The sequence below is a fragment of the Trichosurus vulpecula genome, chromosome 2 (assembly GCF_011100635.1).
Source record: "Trichosurus vulpecula isolate mTriVul1 chromosome 2, mTriVul1.pri, whole genome shotgun sequence".
Taxonomy (NCBI): domain Eukaryota; kingdom Metazoa; phylum Chordata; class Mammalia; order Diprotodontia; family Phalangeridae; genus Trichosurus; species Trichosurus vulpecula.
The window spans coordinates 4,457,817-4,476,189 of record NC_050574.1 but is presented as its reverse complement, the minus strand read 5'-3'; the positions used below and the strand labels follow the sequence as shown (position 1 = coordinate 4,476,189).

The 18,373-nt window shown below is 43.5% G+C and overlaps 1 protein-coding gene across 4 annotated transcripts in view; it reads left to right on the top strand.

Annotated features, from left to right (window-relative positions):
- LOC118839940 (zinc finger protein OZF-like) overlaps positions 1 to 18,373 on the top strand; it is a 28,485-nt gene that overhangs the window by 842 nt on the left and 9,270 nt on the right. The window contains exons 1-4 of one of the 4 annotated variants that reach the window (XM_036747447.1): positions 11,885 to 11,981; positions 13,915 to 14,070; positions 16,541 to 16,667; positions 17,762 to 17,857. In XM_036747447.1, the coding sequence (XP_036603342.1) occupies positions 14,038 to 14,070; positions 16,541 to 16,667; positions 17,762 to 17,857 (256 nt within the window). In that variant the 5' untranslated portion in view covers positions 11,885 to 11,981; positions 13,915 to 14,037. Of the gene's footprint in view, positions 1 to 11,884; positions 11,982 to 13,765; positions 14,071 to 16,540; positions 16,668 to 17,761; positions 17,858 to 18,373 lie in introns of those variants that run through there. The other 3 variants (XM_036747449.1, XM_036747450.1, XM_036747448.1) reach the window with 3 other exon arrangements.

Sequence of the window (18,373 nt, the reverse complement as noted above, 5' to 3'; positions counted from 1 at the left end):
GAATCTATCAAATGATTGTCAAATGAGATCGATGAAAGTCATTTATATCCAAGATCTAGAGAGAACTGACACCAATGTGCATGGAGAGCCATTGCCAGTACATGTGAAAACAAGTTCCAGAGAAGCAATAGAGAGAGGGATATTCAAGAAATTTTGACATTTCTGGCCAGGCGTTGAACATTGGCAAAAATCACAAAAAGATAACAACCAAGATTTCATTTTGTAAAATGTGGAAGGACATAAAGAAAAAAGCATTTTATATACACAATGCAACGGAAAGGACTGCCCGTGAAACAATTTGTATTATGGATGGTGTTAATCCTGAAAGTTGGCTAAAGGAGGCAAACAAGCTAGGTAATAGAAAAATCCATATTGTTTATTCCCCTTAAGCATACTGGACATGCATGGAGTCAGACCAAAATCTGATGAACGAACACAGAGATGAGAAAGCTTATATACGTTTTTCTTTAACAGACTCAGCATGTCTCTTACGACACCCCCCCCCCCACCCCGTGTATGTTTAACAGGATACAAGACAAGGATTTTCCTTAATGGATTAGTTTGTAAATACAGTAAGTCAGGATCGTTAACAAAGTGTCAGTTGGTATTACAACCCTGGATCTCTGTGTTTAATTTGCCATTAACATTCCATAACATAGTATATGCCAATAAAATATTAAGATAAGGAAAAGTCACATAATTCAAGATAGTTTCTGGGGTCAAGGTTCTCACCCTTAATGGCCATGGACAGAGGAGAAAAGATCGCTCTTAAATTGGCCCCATCTGGGCTTGTTGCCATAAGATAGAGGTATTCTGAGTTTACTCAGAGAACAGAGACTGTTAGGATCCGGCTTTTCTTCTGGCTAATCAGTTCAGACTCTGAGTCTTATTGAAATTACAAAAAAAGATATAAATGGTATAAAATGTTCCACAGTAACATGATTTTTTTGGCGTACTAAAAACCCCGAACAATATGGCACTTTTAGAGTTGCCCTCTAATCCAAAGGTGATTCCTTTGGCCCTCCTCTTCTAATCCGTGTGCGTTTATATGTATGTGTGTTTGTGTGTGTGCTTATATATGTGTATTTATGCACATTTCACACTATATATATATTACACATGTGTATATATGTGTGTATGTATATGTGTGTGCTTATAGGTGAGTGTTTTTTGAGAATCATTTAATACCATCTTATATCATTTTTGTAGTTTCAATGAGGGTCAGAGTCTGAGCTAATCAAACAGAGGAAGAGTCTGGACCTAACAGCTTCTTTGCAAACTCAGAATGCCTCTTCCTATGTCAACGAGGCGAGATCAGGCTGATTTAAGAACATTCTTTCCTCTGTCTAAGGCCATTAGCCCTTTAACCTGATAAATTATCTTGAATTATGTGACTTTATCTTATTTTAATATTTTTGTTTTGTTTTGATTTTTTTGGCAGGGCAATTAGGGTCAAGCAACCAGCCCAAGGTTGCACAGCCAGCACATGTGTCAAGTGTCTGAGGCTGGACCTGAACTGAGGTCCTCCCAACTTCAGGGCCAGTGCTCCACTCACTGCCCCACCTAGCTGCCCTTATCTTAACATTTTATGGGTGTATACTATGTTTTCGAATGTTAATGGTAAATTAAACACAGAGATGCTGGGTTGTAATTCCCAATCGACACTTTGTGAACTCTCTTACTGTATTTACAACTTATTCCATTAAGGAAGATCCTTGTCTTGTATCATGGTTAAACATGCATGGGGGTCATAAAAGTGATGTAATTAAGGCATGGTGAGTTGGGACTAGAAAAAAATCTATTTAAGCCTTTTCATTTCTTTGTTCAAGCAGACAGACTTTGTCTGGCTCCATGGTTGTGTATCTGCTAGCTTTAAGGGGAATAAATAATATGAATTTACATATCACCAAGCTTGTTTGTCTCCTTTAACCAAATTTTCAGGGTCAACAGTATGCACACACAATACGTATGTACGTATGCCTGTGTGTGTGTGTGTGTGTGTGTGTGTGTGTGCATCCATTCATTTCATCTTTTCTTTTTTTCTTTGGGGAGGAGGGGCAATTCTCTTCCTAGTCCTCCTCACACTGTAATTTTCAGAAATGAATAGAAAAAAATAAAATTTTCATCATGGAAATACTATCAAGAAAAAAACAAAACCCACATTCCTGCCTCCTAATGCACTTTTTATTCTTCTTCTTTGGATCCATCACCTCTTTGGGGGAAGGCAGACAGCACAGACCTTTCTACGTCCTCTGGGAGAATGGTTGGCCATTACAGTAATTAGAGTTCTGATGTCTTTCTGGTTGTTGGTCTTTACACTGTATTGTTATCACTTACTTCTTTGCCTCTACTCACTTCACTCTGCATCAGTTCACATACATCTTCCCATGTTTCACTGTGATTGCCTGTTGTTTCTGGCACGTTAATGCTCCATTCCATTCATTTATCAACATTAATTCAGTCATTCCCCTATTGAAGGACCTCGTGCCTCAGTTTCCAGTACTTGGCCATAACCAAAGGAGCTGTTGTTGATGTTTTCATACAGCTGAGTCCTTTTCCTCTTTCTTTGATTTCTTCAGGGGAATGTGCCCATTATTACCGTCCCTGAGTCAAAGTGAATACAGAATTTAGTGACTTTGGGTGTCACAGCTTCCCCAGCAGTGAATAAATGGGCCTGTTTTCACAAGGAGCCTCTAATACTTTTCTTGTCATTTTTGCCAGTTTCCATGCATGTGACGCACAGCCTTACAGTTGTTATTTTGTATTTTTCTAATTATTTATGATTTGAAGCATGTTTTCCTTGAGCTTGTTTTTTATACTTAATTTTCTTTTTAAATTAACAATACATTTATTTTCTCTCTTTCTGAACTGAAAATGAAAATAATAAGAATAACACAGAACCCTTGTAAGAGATATAGAGTCATGCAAAATAAATTTCCCAGGTGTCTATGTGCAGAAATGCCTACCTGAGTATGCAGGAAGCCCATTACCCCCGATCAGGGGGGTGGGGACCACATCTCCTCATTGGCTGCTGCAGCATTTATCTGAACATATCTGTTGGATATGTTTGAGTTTGTAATGTTACCCCTCTATGTTTTGTTCCGCTGGTTTTCTAAATGTGTCCGGACTCTAACTCTCCAGTTGGAGGGAGAGCTCTGGCTCTGGAGCCACTGAGGCTCTGGCTGGTCTTATCCTACCTGGGATCCCAAATTCAGAGGTGCTAGAGCATTGCAGTAACACGATCCATTAAATAACAAAATATAGTTTGACCTGTCACAGTTAGAGAGATTTGCTATAAAAGGAAGGAGGCATGGGCTTCGTTGTACAAACATCCAGACTGGTCTTCCATGCCTCAGCCCAAGCGCACAGAATGGCTAAACATTCTATCCACTTGCAGCAAAACTTTTACAGGTTGTTTAGTCCCATACAATGTGACCTTCTGGAGAGCAAGGAGCTTCTTTTCTTTATTTGTATCCCAAGAACTTGACACAGTGCTTGGCACGGAGTATAAGAAATAGTAAAATAAATGCTTTTTAAAATTTCATTTCTTTCACTCCCCCTATGTGACACTCATGTGATTTGTTTTCCCAGACTCCTTACCAATTTCTTCTTTCTGACCAGGTTTGTTGTACTATTTGCTGATGACAAAATTGATCACCTTCCAGTGAATAGTCACCCTAAAGGTACTCAGTTTCAACTGATCCCAGAAGCTAAGCAGGGTTGGGTCTGGATAGTGCTTGGAAGATGAAAGTCAATGTTACTTCTGTTCTTACTGTATCAATTCTACAATATAATTGATTGCAAAATTGAGTCTGCATCTACCTGAAGCCTCCTTGCTCTGTCCTTGAGTTGAGCTCAGGAATTTCGCTTTCTGTCTAAGTTAGTTTAAAAGTATAATTGAAAGAAAGGTTGTTTGTTTTTTTTTGTTTTTTTTTTCTTTATTTATTTTTAGTTTACCACACACGGTTCTACATAGTTTTGAGTTCCAGTTTTTCTCCCCTCCCTCCCCCCTCCCTCCCCAAGACGGCATGAAGTCTCATATAACTGTCATGTATAACTTCGCATTGAATTAATTTATGCTCTAGTCAAGTCGTGGAGAAGAATTTTGACCAATGGAATGAATCATGAGAAAAAAGAAACAGAGCCAAAAAAAAAAAACAAAACAAAAAACAAAACAAAAAAAAAACCCCAAAAACAAAAACAAAAGAGAAGCAGAAAAGGCGAGCATGTAGTGTGCCTCAGTCTGTATTCAAACTTCGCAGTTGAAAGAAAGGTTGTTAATGCTCATACCAGTAGCCCCTTCAATACTTTCAAAATATCTGCTTATTATGTTTAAGCCTCACAAATTAACCTGGTAGCATCCCCAAAAGATATGTTGTCTATCCTTGCCTGTCCTTGTGCCATTAGGGAAGATTCTCTTCCAAGGAGACAGCAAGTGTGCTAGTTTTGATTCCCTTAGCAAAGATTGCAGGATGCAGATGGGTCATCTCAAACAATTAACTTCCCTTAATTGTCAGAGAGGGGTGCTATTAGGCTCAGCTGAATGCCAGAGAGACCACTGACTATCAATTTATTATCAGCTAGCCTAATTAATAAACTGATTATTAAGTACCCAGAAACTCTGTCTCTTGGCCTTTTCATTAATCTCATTTCCCTCTATGCTATTTTTCCTTACCAGTTATCCATCCTGCCCTGTTCATCCTATTCGTCCAGACAGGTGTGATTTACTTCTAACCATTAACTTACCCTATTCCTTAATTGAGCTCGTCCTCCTAGAGTCCCTCCCTTATCCTTTTCTCCCTACCCAGATGTTAATTTACTCTCTCCTCTAAAAGTCCCTACCTTAAATTCTCCCTCCACTCCTGATACTTAATCCATACACCCTTCTGAAAGTGCCTTCCTCGACCTATCCCCTTGTCCTCTCATTTCTTTATAACTTTAGAAGACTTTTATATCCTTTTACGTGTGTATGTTATTCTCTGTTTAACCCATTCTGAAAATTACTATTTCTTCAATTATTTAAATATGATTTTATTTGTATAAAGAGTGTTTTTTTTTAAAAAAAGGTGTTTTATAATGATGTTCATGAAGTTCCTGGGTCTGATTTAGCAGGCAGACTCTCAGGTGTTTTATATATACTGTCTACAGTTATTTTAAATGGAATATGTCTTACTAGCTCTTCTTGTAGGATTTTTTGGTGATATATAAAAATGCTGGGTTTATTTCACATCCTACTACTTTTCTAAAATTATTAATTGTTTCATCTAACTTTTTAGTTGAATCTTTAGAATTTTTCCAACATAGCATGATATCATTTGGAAGAAAGAGATCGTTTATGACCTCACTTCCCATTCTGATTCCTTTTGTTTCTTTTTCTTCTGCTATTAGTGTGGCTAACATTTCTGAAGCAATATTGTATAATATTGGTGACACATGGCATAGTTACCCTGTTTATCTCTTTTATTTTAATCAATTTAGCTTTAACTTTGTCTGGGGTTATGATTTCTACCTCTGCTTTTTTTTTAAATTTATTTATTTAACATATTTAGTTTTCAGCATTGATTTTCACAACAGTCCGAATTACAAATTTTCTCCCCATTTCTACCCTCCCCCCCACTCCAAGATGGCATATACTCTGGTTGCCCGGTTCCCAGTCAGCCCTCCCCTCTATCACCTCCCTCCCCTCTCATCCCCTTTTCCCTTCCTTTCTTGTAGGGCAAGATAAATTTCTACGCCCCATTGCCTGTGTATCTTTTTTTTTTTTATTAATTTCTTTATTTATTTTTAGTTTACCACATACGGTTCTACATAGTTTTGAGTTCCAGATTTTCTCCCCTCCCTCCCCCCTCCCTCCCCAAGACGGCATGGAATCTCATATAACTGTCACGTATAACTTTGCATTGAATTAATTTATGCACTAGTCAAGTTGTGGAGAGAATTTTGACCAAAGGAATGAATCATGAGAAAGAAGAAACAGAACCAAAAAAAAAACAAAACAAAAAACAAAAAAACAACCCAAAAACAAAAACAAGAGAGAAGCAAAAAAGGCGAGCATGTAGTGCACCTCGATCTGTATTCAAACTTCAGAGTTCTTTCTCTGGATGAAGACAGCATTCTCCATCTTGAGTCCCCTGGAGTTGTCCTTGCACCTTAGGTTGCTGAGAAGAGCGCAGTATGTCAGGGTTGGGCCTCACGGGATCCATATATCTGTGGCTGTGCACAATGTTCTCCTGGCTCTGCTCCGCTCACTCAGCATTATGTCGTGTAGGTTTTTCCAGGTTGTTACGAAGTCTGCATCATCCCCATTTCTTATGGCACAGTAGTATTCCATCACCTTCATATACCACAGCTTGTTCAGCCATTCTCCAATTGATGGGCATCCCTTTGATTTCCAATTCTTGGCTACCACAAAAAGAGCTGCTATAAATATCCTTGTACATATGGGTCCTTTTCCCGCTTGTGTGATTTCTTTGGGATACAACCCTAGAAGTGGTATTGCTGGGTCAAAGGGTATGAACATATCTATAGCCCTTTGGGCATAGTTCCAAACTGCTCTCCAAAATGGCTGGATCAGCTCACAACTCCACCAGCAATGCAACAATGTTCCAATTTCCCCACATCTCAATAGACGCAGAAAAAGCCTTTGACAAAGTACAGCATGCATTCCTATTAAAAACACTAGAAAGCATAGGAATAAGTGGAACCTTCCTCAAAATTATAAATAGCATCTACCTAAAACCATCAACAAGCATTATTTGTAATGGGGATAAGCTAGATGCATTCCCAATAAGATCAGGGGTGAAACAAGGATGTCCATTATCACCCCTATTATTCAATTTGGTACTAGAAACATTAGCTGTAGCAATAAGAGAAGAAAAGGAAATTGAAGGGATTAGAATAGGAAAAGAAGAAACTAAATTATCACTTTTTGCAGATGATATGATGATTTATCTAGAGAATCCTAGAGAATCAAGTAAAAAACTACTTGAAATAATAAACAACTTTAGCAAAGTTGCAGGATATAAAATAAACCCACATAAATCCTCAGCATTCCTATACATTACTGACAAAGCCCAACAGCAAGAGATAGAAAGAGAAATTCCGTTCAAAGTTACTGATGGCACTATAAAATATTTGGGAGTCTATTTGCCAAGACAAACCCAGGGCCTATATGAACATAACTATGAAACACTTTTCACACGAATAAAATCAGATCTAAATAAATGGAAAAATATCAGTTGCTCATGGTTAGGCCAAACTAATATAATAAAAATGACAATTTTACCTAAATTAATCTATCTATTCAGTGCCATACCAATCGAACTACCAAAAAATTATTTTACTGAGCTGGACAAAATAATAACAAAATTCATTTGAAAAACAAGAGGTCTAGAGTATCTAGGGTATTAATGAAAAGACATGCTAGAGAAGGTGGCTTAGCCACACCAGATATTAAACTGTACTACAGAGCAGCAGTCATCAAAACTGCCTGGTACTGGTTAAGAAACAGGGATGTGGATCAGTGGCATAGGATAGGTACACAGGTAGGAGAAATCAACAAGTTTAGCAACCTACTCTTTGATAAACCCAAAGAGGCCAGCTTCTGGGCTAATAATTCACTATTTCACAAAACCTGTTGGGAAAATTGGAAAATGGTAGGGCAAAAACTGGGCATAGACCAATATCTTACACCATATGCCAAAATAAAGTCAAAATGGGTTCATGATTTAGGAGTAAAAGCTGATACTATAAGTAATTTGGGAAAGCAAGGAATGTATCTTATTTTTTAGTTGCATGCAAAAACTTTTTTTTTTGTTTTTTGTTTTTGAACATCTGTTTTTAAAACCCTGAGTTCCAAATTCTCTCCCCTCTTCCCTTCCCACCCACCCTCCCTAAGAAGTCAAGCAATTCAACCTAGGCCACATGTGTATCATTATGTATAACCCTTCCACAATACTCATGTTGTGAAAGACTAACTACATTTTGCTCCTTCCCAACCCATCCCGCTTTATTGAATTTTCTCCCTTGACCCTGTCCCCTTTCCAAAGTGTTTGTTTTGATTACCTCCACCCCCATCTGCCCTCCCCTCCATCATCCCCCCCTTTTATGTTTTTTTTATGTTCCTCCCTCTTCTTTCCTGTGTGGTAAGATACCCAACTGAGTATGTATGGTATTCCCTCCTCAGGCCAAATCTGATGAGAGCAAGGTTCACTCATTCCCCCCTCACCTGCCCTCTCCCCTTCTCCCACAGAACTGCTTCCTCAAGCCACCTTTATGAGAGATAATCCACCCCATTCTATCTCTCCCTATCTCCTTCTCTCAGTATGTTGCTCTCTCATCCCTTAATTTCATTTTATTTCTTTTAGATATCTTCCCTTCATCTTCAACTCACCCTGTGTCTGCTCTCTGTCTTTTACATATATATATACATACACATATATATATATACATACGTACACATACATACATATACACATAGATATATACATACATACACATTCACTTATATATATATACATAAACATATATATATGTATATATATATATGCATATTCCCTTCAGCTACCCTAATACTGAGGTCTCATGAATCATACATGTCATCTTTCCATGTAGGAATGTAAACAAAACAGTTCAACTTTAGTAAGTCCCTTGCAATTTCTGTTTCTTGATTACCTTTTCATGCTTCTCTTGATTCTTGTGTTTGAAAGTCAGATTTTCTATTCAGTTCTGGTCTTTTCACTGAGAAAGCTTGAAAGTCCTCTATTTTATTGAAAATCCATATTTTGCCTTGGAGCATGATACTCAGTTTTGCTGGGTAGGTGATTCTAGGTTTTAATCCTAGCTCCATTGACCTCCGGAATATCGCATTCCAAGCCCTTCGATCTCTTAATGTAGAAGCTGCCAGATCTTGGATTATTCTGATTGGGTTTCCACAATACTCAAATTGTTTCTTTCTGGCTGCTTGCAGTATTTTCTCCTTGATCTGGGAGCTCTGGAATTTGGCGACAATATTCCTAGGAGATTTCTTTTTGGGATCTATTTGAGGAGGCAATCAATGGATTCTTTCAATTTCTATTTTGCCCTGTGGCTCTAGAATATCAGGGCAGTTCTCCTTGATAATTTCTTGAAAGATGATATCTAGGCTCTTTTTTTGATCATGGCTTTCAGGTAGTCCAATAATTTTTAAAGTATCTCTCCTGGATCTATTTTCCAGGTCAGTGGTTTTTCCAATGAGATATTTCACATTGTCTTCCATTTTTTCATTCCTTTGGTTCTGTTTTATAATATCCTGATTTCTCATCAAGTCACTAGCTTCCACTTGCTCCAATCTAATTTTTAAAGTAGTATTTTCTTCAGTGGTCTTTTGGACCTCCTTTTCCATTTGGCTAATTCTGCCTTTCAAGGCATTCTTCTCCTCATTGGCTTTTCGGAGCTCTTTTAGCATTTGAGTTAGTCTGTTTTTTAAGGTGTTGTTTTCTTCAGTGTATTTTTCAGTATTTTTTTGGGTCTCCTTTAGCAAGTCATTGACTTGTTTTTCATGGTTTTCTCGCATCCTTCTCATTTCTCTTCCCATTTTTTCCTCTACTTCTCTAACTTGTTTTCCAAATCCTTTTTGAGCTCTTCCATGGCCTGGGACCAGTTCATGTTTTTCTTGGAGGCTTTTGTTGTAGGCTCTATGACTTTGTTGTCTTCTTTAGGCTGTATGTTTTGGTCTTCTTTGTCACCAAAGAAAGAATCCAAAGTCTGAGACTGAATCTGGGCGCGTTTTCGCTGCCTGGCCATATTCCCAACCAACTAACTTGACCCTTGAGTTTTTCAGTGGGGTATGACTACTTGTAGACTAACGAGTTCTATGTTCCACGTTTGGGGGGGAGGTGCCAGCTCTGTCACACCAGCACTACTCCTTCCCCAAGAACCCCCAGCCTGGGCAGGGCTTAGATCTTCAGCAGGTCGTGCACTCCTGCTCTGATCCGCCACTTAATTGCTCCCACCAGGTGGGCCTGGGGCCAGAAGCAGCAGCAACTGTAGCTGCCCCACCTCTGCTTCCCCCCGGGGCTGGAAGCCGAACCTCGAACTCCTTCCACTCCCGCAGCTTTTCCCACTAACCTTTTCCGCAGTCTTTGGTGTTTGTGGGTTGAGAAGACCAGCAACTGCCGCAGCTCACTGACACAGGGCACCAGGGCCCGCTCCGCCCGGCTCCTGTTCTGGTTGATCCACGCCGCTCAGGCTGGGCTCTGCTCCACTCCATTCCCAGCTCCCACCTCCCCCCTCCAGCTCCGTGTGGGACAGACCTCACCCAGAGACCATCCAGGCTGTCCTGGGCTGGAGCCCTGCTTCCCTCTGCTGTTCTGTGGGTTCTGCCTTTCTAGAATTGGTTCAGAGCCATTTTTTATAGGTTTTTGGAGGGACTCGGTAGGGAGTTCACACTGGTCCCTGCTTACCAGCTGCCATCTTGCCTCCGTCCCCCCTCTGCGTTTTTTTTAACCTCAGCTGAAGCATCATAAATTGTGTCCTACCCCTTTATTTTCACTATATGTGTCTCTTATTTTTATGGTTCCTTACTTACAATAAATTGTCAGATTCTGAATTTTAATCCATTCTGTTTTCCATTTTATGAGTGAATATATCCCATTCACAATCAAAGTTATAATGATTAGTTTTATATTTCTCTCCATTCTATTTCCCCTCACTATTTATACTTCTTGCCCTATTTGCCCTCTCCCTCCTCATGCATCTAACTTACTTTTCACCACTACCTTGACCTCCTATTCCTCAGCCTATTCTCCTCTAGGAGACTCTCCCTTGTCTTCTCCCCTTATCTTTCATAGTCCCTCCCTTGTGCACTGTCCTTTTGCCCTCTTATTTTTTTAGAAATTAAGAAGACTTCCAGGACTTTGTAGATAAGTATATGGTCCCCTTTTTAACCTACTTTCAATGAGAGTAAGGTTCTAGCCCTATCAGCCTTTGTTCCCACTTGCTTCTTCTATAACAGTTCTTCCTTTCTTGCCTCATTTGTATGACATAATTCCTCCTTTTTATGCATTCCTACGCAGTTTCATTTTTTTAGGATCAAGGGGTCATACTCAGTTCAGGCCAAACCTTTCTTTAAACTACTCAAATATTTATAACAGTGTTAAGAATATTGACATGTTTTTCATATATATGAATTAAACAGTTTCACCTTATTAAGTCCCTTATATTTACTTTATAAGCATCTGTATGTACCAGTACCCTGGCACCAAGTGGTCCTCACTTCCTGGCCTCAGCTTTCCCTGAGGATCCACAGGTCTTTCAGTGAGAGAATGTCCCTTAGGGAAGAATACCAAGATCCAGGGAAAAGCCGCCCAGGGCTGTGCAGATGTTTCCAGACTGGAGTAGATGGTTAAATTGGGGTGGGCAAGTCTGGGGTGCAGACTGCAGGGAGGACAGGGACACCTGCCTGGAGCGAGAGGGGAATGGTTGGGAGAGTCAGGAGGGAGGGAGGGTCTGGGGGTCCTAGTTTGGAAAGAGATGAGTGTAGCCGGGGAACAGCTGGAAGAAGGCCAGGAGATTCTGCTCCGAAGGAGGAGGGTGTGTATCCCAGAGCTGGGGAGGGGGAATCTCCCAGAGGACCAGCTGTGTGGGTGGAGGCCCAGGTGGAATTTGAGCCCTGAGGAGGAGTGTGGAGGCTTGGGAGGGGTCTAGATTGGAGAGGAGTTAATGCAGTGGCCTAGGCACTCCACAAGATGGAGTGCAGGTTTGGGGAGGAGAGGCAGTTGTGGTCTGAGGAAAAGGAAGATCCTGGGGTCTCACCAGGACCGGAAGGGCAGGGGCTCTGGGACTGGGAGGCCCCGCCCAGAATGGGCTGGCTGGAAGCAGGAGCCAGTGGGGCTGAGATCTAGCTGCTTTCTTTCTTTGGAGCTGTGACTTCACTGTCTACTTCCCTCAGAGCTGAGATCTGTGTTCCTACCCGGAAGCCACCTCTGTGCCTGCAGCTCCAGGTAGGTCTGAGCCAGGAACTTATGCAGCCGAATGTTTCTGCTGGCCGCCCTTTCCTCCCCATGTGGCCTCCTTGAGCAGGGACCTCCAGGGCTGCTAGGAGCCCTCGTCTCTCCCAAAGCCAGCTCCCTAGCAAGCTCCCAGCCTCTGCCTCCTGTCCAGGCTCCCCAGTCCATCCCAAACATTCTGGGGCACCATGTCCAGCTTCAACACTGAGTTACACTTAGCCTGACCTTCAGATCTCCGACATAGGGACCCAGGAGTACTGCCTTCAGTTTCCCTATCAGGACCCCAGTGTCCTGTCCCCCTGCCCCCAGTTCCCGTTCAGAGATTCCGTTGTCGCCCCAGCAGCCTGGCTCTCTGTAAGGACCAGGAGTCCTGCCTCCTCACCCACAGGACCTCCCCAGACACCAAAGCCCTGGCTGGCCTCCCTCTCCTGCAACTGTAGCTCTTCTGCTGGCTCCCTCTCAGATTCCAGGCACTGGTTCCCTGCGTTCAGTTTCCCTGCAGGCACCCAGATAAGTAACCTCCAAGCCTAAGCCCCAAAGAGGGGCCCAGGAGCTCTCCCCAGCTCCTTTGTAGACCCAAGACACAGTCATTCTTCTTTCGAGGCTCAGCCCCCATCCTGGAACTCTAATGTCACTCAGATGTCCCTTCTTCTTCCCCCAACTTTGTTAGTGTCCTGGGTCCCAGAGCCTTCCTTACCCGGGCCTCCTGCCCTACCCCCATGTTTTCTGCGCCCTCAGGCCCCTGCAAGGTGACTCTGTCTCACACAGGATTGTGTCTCCCACCTCTGACTTGTCCTGGTCATTCCTGAAAGCTCCATCCTGGAGCCCTCCCTGTCCTCAACCTTCTCTTCCTCTTATATCAAGAGGAGGGGTGGAAGGGGATGTGTGTGTGTAAAAGAAAGCCAAGTGAGGAGCCCTAGGGAATACAGATGAATGAGCGAAGTTGTGAGAGCTGGGTAAAAGTTAGGGAAAGTTAGGTTTCCACAGAAGAGTTAATTGAGTTCCACAGAATAATTAATGAAGTGTCAGCTTGAATAAAGAAGGAGTAAAAATTAACCAGGATGAGAGTCCTCTGCCAATGGGAATAGAATTTGTGGTTTTGCAGAAACCACAGTTTCAGGATATAGGGAAAACTGGTCTAAACTGGCCAGATAACAGTCAGGGTTGAGGAGAGAACTGGGTCAAATGGCTACCAGGCATGCTTAATTGGCTCACTGAATATGACCTCACACACCCACTTGGAGGGGTTTTCTGCCATTCTTGAACATGGGATATATGTTGAGGAGGGGAGAACATGCCAAAGAATTGCATGCTGGGGGCATATATGGACTATTATGACCTAGAAAGGAGTGAACCAATCTGCTCTCTGAGGGGAGGTACTGAGCTGATGGTGCCTCAATCTATGTCAGTCTAACAGAATAAAGTTGGTCTCATTCCTATACTCTAAAGAAGGGCGGAGTATGCTCTAGGTCAGGAACATTTACTAATTCCTTTGAATTCCTCAATAATAATAAATTGCCATTGATACCGGAATTTCAGTGTCAAGTGTATTTCTAACAAAGTGGTTTTCCTTGTCAGGCAGTTGTAATGGCAGAGAATTCAGATTCTGTTGGGTGTTTGTTGGAGAGAGGGGAGGCAGGGAGGACAGAGGACCAGTTGGAGGGAGAACTCTGGCTCAGGAGCCATTGAGGCTCTGGCTGGTCTCCTCCCCACTTCTGCCTCCTGGGTCTCTGTGGGAGGAGGGGGCAGAAGAGAATCAGTAAGAGGGAGAGGAGAGGATAGTAGTCTTCCTGTCCTGACCAGCTTCATTTCCAAGCCTGACCCTGCCTGCTTCCTCCCTCCCTCAGATGATGGGAGTATCTGCCTAGAGGGCAGGACCAAGGTGATGGTAACACCTCAGGACCTCACCTTCTGTAAATCCCTGTAGCCCAGCTGCTTACCAAGGAAGAGGAAGGAAGGACCTCTGCCCCCCTGGGATCCTTCAGCCTCCCCAGCTCAGCCTGCATAGGACCAAGGCCTGACCCAAGCTTGGAGCCTGGAGCCAGAGGGAATGGCGCCTGGGAGCTGCAGACCCCCAGCCCAGGTGAGTGCACTCTGTCCTCAGACTTGGCCAACATCAAGCCAAAGAGGCCATTTCCAGAGACCCAGAGGATTGTCTGTGAGGCTGGTAATACCTCACCTACGGATTGCTTCTTTACCAAAGTAGGTATGAAGGTGAATGCAGGAGTAACAACCCTGCCCTGCTCTCTCCTGTGTTTTAATCTGATTCATTGGCCCTTTGGCATCTTGAACATTGATTTCCCCCCCCACCACCACATTGCTGCCTTCCTGTGTTTGTCTTTTAAGCTCATCTTTATTACAACTGAGTCACCATAGGGACGTCCACTTGACTCTTTAGTCTCTACTGCTTTGACACAGTATCTTTGCTCTCTTTTTGTAGGCCTCACATACACACACACACACACACACACACACACACACACACACACACCCCTTCTCCCCTTCCTCTTTGTTTCTTTTAACCCATCTCTCCCTTATAGCCCCTGAAGATCCAGGAAAGCCCTTGACCCTGAGTCCTGCCTGGCCAGGCCTGGAGCAGAGCCCTGGAGGCTCCCCCAGCCCTGGTCCTTGGCAGTGCTGTCAGCAGAGCAGAGATTGTCCTCCTGGTGCTGCTCATGTCCTCTTGCCTCAGTCACACACATGTTCCCAGGCCTGTCTGAATCCTTCCCATTTACCTGTACTTGGGTGAAGTGCACAAGCATTTAGAAGGGCCAGGGTCACTGTGCTAAACTACTGTGGATACAAAGGAAGGAAAAACCAGTCCCTGGCCTCATGGAGCTCCCAGTCTAATTGGGGAGAAGACATATCGGCAGCTTTGTCCAAACTAGCTCTCTGCAGTGTGGATGGGGGGCATCCTGAGAGGGAAGGCTCTATACTGACGATGTGTCTGAGGCAGCATCTGAACTCAGTTCTCCCTAACTCCAGCCAGACAGAGAAAATGCTCTGACCTGATAAATGGAGTGTCTTCTTCTGGAGTGGCAAGGAGGCCAGTGTCATTGGGTCACTGAGGAGGTGGCAGGAACTAAAGCTTTCAGAAGACTGGAATACCAGGTGATGTCTAGGTCATGGTGGGCTTTGAATGCAGGAGATTTTGTACTTGATCCTGGAGGTGATAGGGAGCCATTGGAGATTATTGGTAGAGGAGTCACAGGATCAGACCTGTGATTTAGGAAAATTCCTTTGTTGACCAAATGGGGGATGCATTGGAGTGGGGAGAGTCTTGAGATGAGCTGACCAGCAGCAGGCCATAGCAGCATTCCAAAGGTGATCCCATGATAGCCAGTACCCAGGTGGTTGCAGTAACAGAGGGAGAAGGGGGTGCATTGAGAGATGTTGCAAGGTACATTTCACAGGTGTGAAAGGCAGGTGCGAGCAGAGCTAGGTCAGCTTGGAAGGCTTTGGTTGGGAAAGGACAGTAAGGAGGGAGGGCTGAAATGGGAGTAGCTGGGAGGACCATAGTCATTCACCATTCATTAAATGCCTACTGTGTGCTATGCCCAGTACTGAGGGCTGGGAAATAGAATAAAAGAAGTGAAAGACAGTCCCTGCCCTCAAGGAGTTTAGAATCTAGTTAGGGAAGACAACATACCAGAGGAAGCTGAAATGTCTCAGGGATGAAAGAAGTCCCAGACACTGGGACCCTGTGGGGAAGCCAGTCTCATTGCATCCAAAGTGGTGCACCCATATCAGAAATGAGACGGGCCAGTTGGGCTCTCTCCTTAAGTGAGAGTTCATGCTTCTCCCCCCCACCCTCGCCCCCCACCCGGCCCAGTGGTAAAGGATGAGTGTGGGAGGGTGCAGAAGGAAGGAGTTGGAAAGAGGAGGAAAAGAAGCTTGGAGGTTTCTGTTGGGAGTCAGTTAGGGAGCCAATTGTCAATCAGCAAAAGCCTGCCATCCTCCAGTGAGAGCCCACACTCTGAATAAATGATGTGAAGGAAAGAGCAGGGACTGAAGAGATTAGAGAAAAGGAAATTTTTAGGAATCTCCAAAAGTGGGAAATGTCTGTAAATTCCCTAATTGTTCAGCAGATACATAATGGAAGTAAAGGAAGTTAAAAGTGAAATACAGATTCCACATAAAGCATAAATCTGTTGCTTTAAAGAACATAGCATAATGATAAAAAAAAATGTAAAGAGAATTTTATCTGCATGATAGAGAATGAGGAAAAGTAATAGAAGGTGAGTCAGATCACTGCGTACCACAATGAATGAATATATGCCATTAACAAATGAAATCAACCATCCAGCAAAGTCAGGAGATGCTTTGGCCCTGACACGTCATACCCAGAGCCACCTCAAGCCTCCATACAACAACTGATGGCTGTTTTCCCCTTGGCTGGCAACAGTCTCATGCTGCTAAGTTTAGTCCAGATTGTGATTGGTGTTTCTCTGCTTTCATCTGGATGAGACCTTACTTCAGGCACTCAGGCAATTGGACTAGATCAATTCTGAAGTGTCTCTCAGCTCTAAGTCCTGTGGCTTTTGATGGTTTAGGAGTTGGTGACATTCCAGGATGTGGCTGTGGACTTCACCCCAGAGGAGTGGGGCCTGTTGGACCCTTCTCAGAAAGAGCTGTACAAGGAGGTCATGGTGGAGAATGCCCAGAACCTGCTGTCCCTGGGTAAGGACACTTCCCCTGGAGCTATGAATTGACCATCAAAGGAACTGCCTTCCTGGTCTCCCTAGTGTTCAGGGTTTGGAGCATTTTTCAGTGATTGAAAGGCCAAAATGTAGCTCTCTTGTGTCCAAGAGACAGGGTCCTCCTGCTGCGTGGTTTCCCATAAAAGGTCTTAGCAGTGTGTAATAGGGAGCTGAGGGTTTACTTCTTGCCCTTGAAGGTTACTGGTTCTTACTGGTTCTAGGCAGCCTGAGGTCAAAGATCAAGCCAGTGTTGAAGAATCTCAGGCTTGGAAGTGAAGTGAGAGGTTGTACCTAGGCTGACCTCTCCCTGAACATGGATTAGGTCTGCCTAATCTCTACTGAGGCAGCTTTTCCTTGGAGAGGGGCAGTGAAGGGAAGCCCCTTCCTCCCAAAGCAACCTCTTCCCCTTTGGGTTGGGTCTGGTCTTTGGAAGTTTCTTCTTGTTGACAGACATAAATTTGGGCCTCACAGCTCCTGGCCTTCCCATCAGATGCCTGGTATTGCAAAGGTGTACTTGGGTTTCTTTCCTAAATCCTCAGAAATCGAGCACAAGTGATGGGAAGAGAAGGGAAGGAAACATAAGCATTTATGTATACCTACTATGTGCCAGCATTGTGCCAAAAATAATTTCAATTTGATCATCATAAGAAGCCTGTGATTTAGATGCTATTATCATCCCCATTTCAGAGCTGAGGAAACTGAGGCAAGCAGAGGTTAAGTGACTGCCTGGGACACTGAGCTAATAAGTGTTGGAGACCAAATTTGAACTCAGAGCTTCTTGAATCCAGAACAAAGCCTCTCTGCACTGCACTGCCAGCTGCCTCTTAATTTCTAGATAATGGAATCTGTGGGTTCAGCCCTCCTTCTATGAAGGAAGTAGAGAAAACTGAATTTCCTGCTTCCAAATTGGTCTCCTTCCCCACTCCCACCATGGGTCCCACCAGTCACTATCATGGCAGAGGTTCCTGTGATGTCCCGGGAACCTCCTGTGACCCTCCCTTCCTGCCCCCTTTCCCTAGAGAGCAAAGGTACCAGTGTCTCTCCATTCTCCTCCCTTCCTTATCCCATGCCCAGGACTTCCAGCTCCCAGAGAAGGATTCATCTCCCATTTTGGACAAGGGGATGCACCATGGATGGTGGAGCAAGAAGACCCCAGAACCTCCTGTCCAGGTGAGTGAGGGGAAAGCAGGTTGTTGAGGCCTGTCATCAGGAGTAGCTACATGTCACAGTGAAGGGAGTGCTAGACTTGGGGGCAGGAAGACCTGGCTTGCCATGCTTTTTTAGACACTTTATAGCAGTAAGATCCTGAGAAAGTCACTGAACCTTTGACCCTTAGTTTCACCATCTGTGATACAACTATGATCCCATAGGATCCATTGTTCGAACTTTGGGTCATGGAGCTGTCTTGACATTATCCAGAAAGGGCCTAGGCTGTTTGCTACAGGCTCTTTCCTAGACTTTCAAATCAACATGCATTTATTAAGTGCCTACTCTGTGCCAGGCCTCCTACTTAGTTCCAAGGATTCAAAAAAAGGCAAGGGATATCCCCTGCTCTCAAGGAGCTCCCAGGCAAGTGGGAAAGACACCATGGACAGAGCCATGTAAAACATGCTGTATGCAGGTTAATTTGGAGCCGGTCAAGGGAGGGAAGGCACTTAGATTGAGGAGGGTTGGAAAAGCATTATT